This window comes from Nematolebias whitei, chromosome 14 (genome assembly GCF_014905685.2).
Source record: "Nematolebias whitei isolate Nwh7 chromosome 14, NemWhi1, whole genome shotgun sequence".
NCBI lineage: Eukaryota > Metazoa > Chordata > Actinopteri > Cyprinodontiformes > Rivulidae > Nematolebias > Nematolebias whitei.
In genome coordinates this window covers 19141049-19150155 of record NC_056511.1, presented here as the reverse complement: position 1 = coordinate 19150155, position 9107 = coordinate 19141049, and the positions used below count along the sequence as shown (strand labels likewise).

At 42.9% G+C, this 9107-nt stretch overlaps 2 protein-coding genes across 3 annotated transcripts in view; both read left to right on the top strand.

Moving 5' to 3' along the window:
- Window positions 1-9107, top strand: part of smad9 (SMAD family member 9) — a 937424-nt gene that overhangs the window by 841384 nt on the left and 86933 nt on the right. The window lies entirely within an intron of this gene.
- Window positions 5085-7868, top strand: LOC119420553 (UDP-glucuronosyltransferase 1A5). Its single transcript, XM_037687964.1, has 4 exons — window positions 5085-5095; window positions 5223-5521; window positions 5606-6319; window positions 7284-7868. Exons 2-4 carry the CDS (start codon window positions 5228-5230, stop codon window positions 7866-7868), a joined length of 1593 nt encoding a protein of 530 aa, XP_037543892.1. The 5' UTR covers window positions 5085-5095; window positions 5223-5227.

Sequence of the window (9107 nt, the reverse complement as noted above, 5' to 3'; positions counted from 1 at the left end):
CAGAGAAACTGAGACGTTTATTTTCTAAACATAACGTCCCAGTGGCTTTTAAACCCCAAAATACATTAAAGACTGGTTCATCCCAAAGATCCAGTCCCCCGGCACAAACAGAGCAATGTTGTGTATGCTGTTCAGTGTCAGGAGGGCTGTGATCAGTCTTACATCGGGGAAACAAAACAGCCACTGGCCAAAAGGATGGCCCAGCACAGAAGATCAACATCATCAGGCCAGGACTCTGCGGTCTACACTCATCTCCAGGCCAGCGGTCACTCTTTCAGGGATGAAGATGTTCACATCCTGGACAGAGAGGAACGATGGTTTGAGAGAGGAGTAAAGGAGGCCATCTTTGTGAAAAGAAATCGTCCATCATTAAAACGGGGTGGAGGCCTCCGGGTTCAACTGTCCCCCTCTTACAATGCTGTGATTGCTAGTATCACTCAGCCCTCTGTGAACAGTAAACAGCCATCAGTGTGCTAATGATCCATTGTTATGCTGATGGTCCTTCTTGAGCATGTGATCAGCTGGTTTTGGTTGTCAGCAGCAAAACTGGTTGATCCACCCTGAGACGGTGCTATTTAAGAGACTGAGCTGAATACAGCTCCTCAGACTGAGGAAGTCTCTCGGATGAGAGACGAAACGTTTCTACATTTTTTTGTTGATTTGCTTTGTTTTGTTTTTTTGAATGTCCAGAGGACCAGATTGAACTTTTTTAGATTTTTCTACCTGGATTATTGAGCATGCATCAGGATAGTCCACTTGATGTGTACAGCATTGTGGTGGAAGCAGCTCGTGAACCCTGAAATGTACGCACCACATCCTGTAGGAGGCCCCTCTTTTCTAAACGGATTCGTTCAGCGGCAAGACCCAAAGATGTTGACCTATTTCTGGGTAACACCTGATTGCTCTTCCTACATGGAGGAGAGCGTCCCCCCACAGCAGTTTCCACGGCCAACCCGATATCAGTCGTTACAGATTCAGGAACCACGGAGCGCTTATGCGTTCGGGAGTTACGAGAATGACTGACAGTTCTTCCTCCCTGACCTGGTCCAGGGTCCATGATATCAGCAGGACTGGAGGGAACGCATAAAGGAGCATTTTTGGCCACGGGCTGTGAGCGAAGGCGTCCACTCCTAACGGTGGGTCGTCTCGTGGGCTCAGTGAGAACCATAATTGGCACTGGGCGTTCTCCCGTGTGGCAGACAGATCCACTGCTGCTTGGCCAAACCTGCTCCAAGTCCAAGAAATCAACTCGGGATGGAGGCTCCATTCTCTGTGGTGGGGACTGCCCCTCGACATGATATCCACTTGCCTGTTCAGGACGCTGGGAATGTACACTGCTCTGGTGGAGAGCAGGTTTTTGTGTGCCCAACACAACAGCTGTTTCACGATACGTAACAGTTGGGCTGAGCACACGTCTCCCTGACGGTTTATGTAAACTACCGTCACTTTGTTGTCTGTGTGGATCAGAAAATGCTGATCCCGCAGCAGGGGCAAAATGCTGAGTCACGTTTCAGACTGTGAAAACATTCTAGCACATTTATGTGAAGCAACATGTGGTCCAGCCACTGTGCTCCCACTGCCTGGGACAGACACATTCCTCCCAGCTTGACAGGAACGCATCTGTGAAAACTGAGAAGTGTGACGTAGGCCTGCTGATGGGAACTCCCTCTGACAGAACAAGGGGGTTTCCCCAGTGATTCAGATCGGTTCTCACGGAGGGGGGCACAAAGATAATTCGCCTCTTCTGGTGAACAGGATCTATGCGCAGGCAGGCGAACCATCTCTGAAGGCGTCTCATGTGAAGTAGGCCCAGCGGAACCATGATGTAGGCTGCTGACATCGTCCCAGGAGTTGCATGACAGGCAGACTGTCACTATGCTGCAGAGTTTGACATGGCGGAGCTGAGCTGACAGAGTTTCGGCTCTCAGCTGTGATAAACGGGCTCTCATTGTGGTTGAGTTTAGCTCCACTTCCAGATAAACAATCATCTGGGACAGACGAACTTAACTTTTTCCCAGTTTATAGAAAACCCCAAGTTTAGCAAGTGTAACACTAGCGTTTTGGTCTATGCGACTACTTCTTATCTGGACCGAGCTAATAAGAGCAGATCGTCCAGATAAAAAGAATTCTCATTCCTGCCATGTGTAACGACTGCAAAGCCGTCTCCACGCATTTCGAGAATGTGCGTGGGGTGTTTCAGAATGATGGAAAATATGAAAATATGCGCTCTTCAGATCTATGGAGGTGAAAACCAGTCGTTCTGGTGAAGTTCTCCAGCAGCTGTTTGTCAGCATGTGGAACTGTCTCCACATGATCAAATTGCTGAACATGAACAGGTCAAGAATGGGTCTCATCCCTCCAGGTTTTTTTTTCAAAACGAGGAAGTAGTGGGAGAAAAAAAAAACATATTTTCCTCTCTGTTGGGAACTCTGGAAATCATGTTTTTCGTCAGAAATTCCTGAACTTCTGACTGGAGAGACGAGCTCTGTTCTGGAGAAGACAGAACCGTCTCTATAATCCCTCTGAACGGTGGGGGTTGAGCTGCTAACTGCAGCGTGTAATCCCTGCTGATCAGACGGTCCGTCCAACTGTCCAGGGAACACACTCGCTGCCACTCTGTGTAACGCTCGGAGAGCTGGCATGCATTTTGTGTTGTCATGTTTCTCATGAACATCAACCAGACTAAAAAACCTTACTGCCATCACCCGCTCTGGAGATTCCCCAGGGGGAACCCAAGGGTGGCTCCGACAGAAAAAAGGCTGTATATGTGGGGGGTGGGGTGGGGTGGGGGGGGTGGGGGGGGGGACCAAGGGAAAAACACAGATCGGTAAAACCCTCCACTCTGGAGATGGAGGTAAAGGTGAAGACGGATGTCTTCAGTTTGCCGGGCCCAGCTGCAGCCTTGTTCCAATGTGACGTCACAACTGGACAGCGAGGCCAGATCATCCGATCAGGGCGGAGGGAGGCAATGGACGGAAAGTCCCTTTGTGTTAGCAGCCTCCTGGATTATGCCGGGCAGCTCCGAGAGGAGGGCGTCGACAGCTGGGAGTGGTGTGGTCACCGACGTGGGAACATTCGTTCGACCACTCTTCTTCCGTCACTACGCTCTCCAAGAGGGAAGTGGCAGCAAGGTCGTTTCCAGCATCGCCTTTCATGGAGGAATCATTCGATTCACTGCGTGACTCTGCGTCAAAGAAAGGCGGTGGCGTCATCCCGCGTGTAGCATCCCACCACGGAAAAACACTCAGCAGAGCTGCTGCCTGCATCGCCTTTTTCGAGGGAATCATCCGATTCACCACAAGGAAAAAACGTTAGAAAAGGCAATGGTGTCGTCCAGCGAGTAGCGGCCCTCCACGGAAAAACACTCAGCGGAGCTGCTGCTAACATCGCCTTTTTTGAGGGAATCATCCGATTCACCGTGAGGAAAAAACATTAGGAAGGCGATGGCGTTGTCCAACAGGTAGCGGCCCGCCACGGAAAAACACTCCTCGGCACTTACCTTGAACAAGGCTGCTCATCTCTGCTTCTCCTCGGGAGGAAGAGCTCACTGGGACAACAGGAAGTTGGCGTGGCAGAGACCCAGGCATCCTTAGCAAAAGTTGTGCCGGTCAAAGCTGGACATCTTTTCCTTCTTCGTTCTTCTTACAGTGCTAGCTAGCTGGCTGAAGAAAAAATGGGAGCCGATTACCCAGTTTCACCGTAATTTATATGGACCGGGGGTGAGGCCCACACAGCAGGTGGGCGTGGACTAAATTTTCAGTGCTGCGCTGCGTGCGAAGGAATAAACCCACTAGTGATAGCCTGAAAGGGCAAAGCCTATACGAAATAGAACATACATCAAGACATGCACAATGCACATTCATTCTTTCTTTATACAGGTTAGTCTCATTGAGCCTTGGGGACTCCTTTACAAGAGGGACCTGTCTTTAGCAAAGAACGATGACAACAGTAGTCAATCATAAAAGAAGGCATATAAATTGACAAAAATTGAAAAAAATGATATTAAATCATGAAACTAAAACAGCTACATTGTAAAATGATGCGCATGATTGCATTGTTGTCACGAGCAGGTCACAAGACGATGTTGGCACTCAAAAATGTCCACTCATGCTAAAAAAAATAGAAGTAGATGCTGACTGCACGGTTTTCAACAAAAATGGACTGCTAAATATTTATTTACTGAAGTCAGAGGTAGAGCTGTGTGTTTATTTGTGGAGAGCAGATCACAGGAAAATCACTGTAAGAAAAAAGAAAAATCACTGTAATGCCACTTTAATTGGTGATATGTGACTTATCTGTGCTGCTGCTTATCCATGCTGCTGATTTATTGCCTTCATGCTGCTGTATTCATATTCATCTGCTCATTACAGACTCATGTTCAGGCTGCTGTTTAATATATTGTATTATTTTATATTATTAGTGGTTAGCATATATCTTAGATCCTCGTATACTGTTTATTTTTATACTTTTTTTTGCTATTTTTGGGTGTAACTGAGACGTTGAGTACACAGTTTCATTCTGCCTCATGTACCACATGTAGTGTGAAAGACAGTAAAGAACCTTGAACACTGAACCTCCTCAGGGTCTTTGACTCACAGTAGCACAGTTTCTGTTGGTATCCTTTAAGTCAACAGCACTAATAATAATAGTAGTCGTTGTTAACCCTGGCCTCAATTTATCTGCTATGGTGTCACTTAAATGAACTCGTATTTCTGCTTTGGCTAAAGTGTTTTATGCCAAATGTGCTTCCAGACACAACCCACACCAGTTACTCAAAGTTGAGACTGGAATCAGAAATACATTGGTTTGGGCTCCATAGTCTCTGATTTATAATAAAGCTAAATTCAGAAACTACACTGGGTTTTCAACCTTCAGATAATCATTAACCCCTGTAATATATAAACTTTTATGGCTTAGAGAGCAACAAATCTGCAATTACATGACAGAAGAAATAATCATCTTAGTTAAGGCACCTTTATTTAAATGTGCTCCTTTTACACGTGACAGGACAGTGGCTGGAATTTGAACCCAAATATTTGAACTGCCAGGTACATGTTGTAAAAAAAAAGTCGTCTATTACCTCTGTCGAGAACAGGTACGTGACTGAAATGCATGATCTAAAAATATAATAGAATTGATACATTGATTCTTTTTATTCTTGTTTGAATTTTATTTTTGGAACACAGCTGGATCAGGCATTTATTTCTGTTTTTGACATTTAGGAGACATGCCTTTGCCTTGCATGCGTGGAACATTTGTCTTCTTTGGCTTATGTCTTAGTTTCTTCATACCACACTGTGATGGAGGGAACATTTTAGTGTACTCTTTGGATGGCAGCCACTGGATCAATATGAAGATTCTCCTGGAAGGACTTCATGCCAGGGGACACAACATCACTGTGATCAGACCTTCTGTTAGCTGGTACATCCCAGAAAAATCTCCCTTCTACTCATCCATTTCATTTGAAATGAGAAAAGATGTAGAGGACTTTTTTGATGAGTTCATAGAAAATCAAGTGAAGGTATGAGACCAAATATGTGCATTTGGCCCTTTGTGTAAATCATTTATGCTAAATACCTTTATTTTTTTATTTTTTTTGCTTTAGGTACTCAGAGAGGAAGGTTCACTGCTGACTTCCTTCAAGCTTACCAAGGAGATACTTTCTATGATAACTCGAGGCCATGCACTTTGGTGTGATGGTTTCTCTCAAATCTTTGAAAATCCACAAATACTAAAACGCCTAACAGATTCCCAGTATGACTTGTTTCTCACCGATCCAGGAATTGCAACAGGGGTTGTGTTAGCTAAATATCTCAAACTACCATTAGTCCTAAATGCGCGCTGGATTACCAGTGGAGAGGGTCACTTCGTGTTGGCCCCCTCACCATTTTCTTACATCCCAGTTCCAGGATCTGGCTTAACAGACAAAATGAATTTTATCCAGAGGGTCAAAAACATGCTCTTCTACAGCATCATATGGTTTCAGGAGAAATTTTTGTTGGGGCCTATCTATGATGCCATGTGTGAGAAGTATATAGAGGGTGGTTGTGACATTGTCTCACTGCTTCAAGATGCAGACATCTGGCTGTTCAGGTCAGATTTTGTGTTTGATTTCCCTCGGCCGACAATGCCTAATATTATTTACATTGGAGGGTTCCAGTGCAAGCCAGCCCAGCCTCTACCAGCAGAACTGGAGGAGTTTGTTCAGAGTGCTGGAGAGCATGGAGTGATCGTCATGACTCTGGGAACATTGGTCAAAGCATTGCCAAAAGAGATTGCAGAAGAAATAGCCAGTGTCTTTGCCAAGCTTCCACAAAAGGTAAAAGAAGTTCTGTGTTAGTTTTTTTACTGTAATCATTTGAGTTGTTACATATTTGTTGGCTCTACTGCTACTGACTATGTATGAAACAAATGGAAACCTATTCTGTAAGTATTAAAACAACAAATTTTGAAGTACCGTACATTCCATTGTCCACGTCGCACCACCATACAAGTCAAATCAGTCCAAATATGTCTAATAAAGTGAAAAAAAAAGACATTAATATGTCACTTCGCTTATAAGTCACATTTATTATGCAACACCGCTGATGTGTCGCATTTGTTATGCATCATCGCTGACCACCCGGAAACGTAGGCCGGTGTGCCAAAAATCGATTGGCTGCCAAATGGCGGCCACGGGAGCATGCACAGGAGAACTTTAATAAGAATTTAACAAGATTAACACTTAAAAACAATTATTAGTTTGCTCAAAATTATAGCAAAGGTGTGTCTCAGTTTAACTTTTCCTTAATAAATGCACTATATTAGTCAAATCAGATGCATTTCAAAAATTGATTCGCGGAAGCGGGAGTGGGCAGAGGGACGATTCGCTGTGTATTTTCTTGAAATTTAACAAGATAACCACCTAAAAACAATTATTTGTTTGCTTAACATTATACGTTTATTGAAACTGAGAACTGTCAGTCTATTTTATTGGTCATCATCACACATAAAACACACCCATAACTATCAGTAAAGTACAAATAAGTATAATACTTTCTTAGTTCACATGCACTTAGCATTGAACTTGATGGAATAAAACATATTTAAAGGCTATTTGATGGACAGCTGTCATGCACATTTAAAACATGCGTACTGATTTGGGTTTTACACCCAGACACAATTTTAGTCAAATTCAAAGAAGCATTTATTAAACATTTACTTTAGTGTTGTCTTGTATTTTGTTATTCTGTTGAGATATCACAGTTGATTGTATTTCACTTGTTAACTTTTTATCTGATCAGGTGATATGGAAGCACCAAGGGGAGCGTCCCTCTAGGCTGGGCAACAACACACTGATAGTGAACTGGATGCCACAGACGGATCTCCTGGGTCACCCACAAGTCAAACTCTTCATAGCTCATGGGGGAACAAACGGAGTGCAGGAGGCCATTTACCACGGGGTTCCAGTTCTTGGTATTCCCCTGTTCTTTGACCAGTATGACAACCTTCTTCGTCTGCAGGAAAGAGGAGCTGCAAAAATCCTCCAGTTAGTTGACATAAACAGCCACACATTTGAAGAAAGTATAAGAGAAGTGCTGTATGAAGACAGCTACAGGCAGAACATGCAGAGACTGTCACGTTTACACAAAGATCAGCCTGTATCTCCCATGGATAAGGCCATCTTCTGGGTAGAATATGTGATCCGCCATAAAGGAGCTCGACACCTGCGCACAGAAGCTTATAAGATGCCTTGGTACTCATATTATTGTCTAGATGTTTTACTTTTCTTCATAACTGTAATGGCTGTGATCGTTCTCTCAGTTTTAGCAACCTTTAAATTTCTGTTCTGCAGAGGAAGAAAGAACGCAAAAAGCAAACAAAACTGACTGAAATTAAAATCTTGTTTTCTCTGTCCCAAGACATTTTGTCTAAAAGTGCTGTGTGTTTAATTCATTTTTTTTCTACAAGTGCAGTGTTTCATTTTGAATATTTGAATATGTGTAAAAGTTTGGATGGTAACAAAACTTATCTTACAGAATCATGTTTTATTTTGTTGGACAATCTTCTGTGAACATGTAATGGTTAGAATGACAATTTTAAATAAACCTTGTTCTGTTCTCTCTAATTTTACCATCATTTAGTAACCATATATATTTTAATGACAGCAGCATTTTTCTTGTTTTATGGGGGGTGTTCTGATGTTTAGCTGGAACTTTGCCAAAAAATCTACATGTTTCAAGACTGGAATGGATTTTTTTTTTCTATTTACTTCAAAGTCAAAGTTTCTTTATTTGTCATATGCACCACATGTGGTACATGTGGTGGAACGAAATTGTGTACACAGGGTCCCAGTTACATCCAACAAAAGTATAAATTGTAAAGAAAAACAGAAATAGGATCTAATATATGAACTAAGAAAAGTGTTAAACTAAAAATAAGCTCAGCACTAGTAGTACAAAAACAATACACCGAACAGCAGCAGCACAAACGAGTCTGTGTGAGCAGATGAGTATGAATGAATACAACAGCATGACTAAATCAGCAGCATATATCAACAGTCAACTGGCATTACAGTGATTATTTACAGTGAGTATCCTGGTTAGAGATTCATGAATTTAACAGCCTCAGGGTAGAAGCTGTTCCTCAGTCTAGTGGTTCTACACTTAATGCTCCTTAACCTCCTTCCTGAGGGGAGCGGGGCAAAAAGTGTGTGTGCTGGGTGAGTGGGGTCCTTCATGATGCAGGTGGCCCTCTTCCTGCATATGAAGGTGTAGATGTCTGTGATGGTGGGGAGGCTGACTCCAACACACTCTGTGCAGCCTCCATGCCACATGTTGATGCTGGAGCACAGGATGCTCTCCACAGCACACCCGTAGAAGGAGGTGAGGACTGAGCTTCCCAGACCAGCTCGCCTCAACCACCTGAGGAAGTACTTGTGAGTGGTTAAAGAATATTTACCTTAAATGATAAAATATTTTACAATTATGAAATGAGTTATGATCCATTTTAGGGAGATCAACAATTGTTTTATGTTTATAATTTATGTTTTATGTTTATAAGTGTTTTTTATATATATATATATATATATATATATATATATATATATATATATATATATATATATA

Coding starts and splice junctions, on each gene's coding strand:
- LOC119420553 (XM_037687964.1), top strand. CDS start 5,228: ATGCCTTTGCCTTGCATGCGTGGAACATTTGTCTTCTTTGGCTTATGT. Junction 5,522..5,605: donor TCATAGAAAATCAAGTGAAG/GTATGAGACCAA, acceptor TTTTTGCTTTAG/GTACTCAGAGAGGAAGGTTC. Junction 6,320..7,283: donor TTGCCAAGCTTCCACAAAAG/GTAAAAGAAGTT, acceptor TTATCTGATCAG/GTGATATGGAAGCACCAAGG.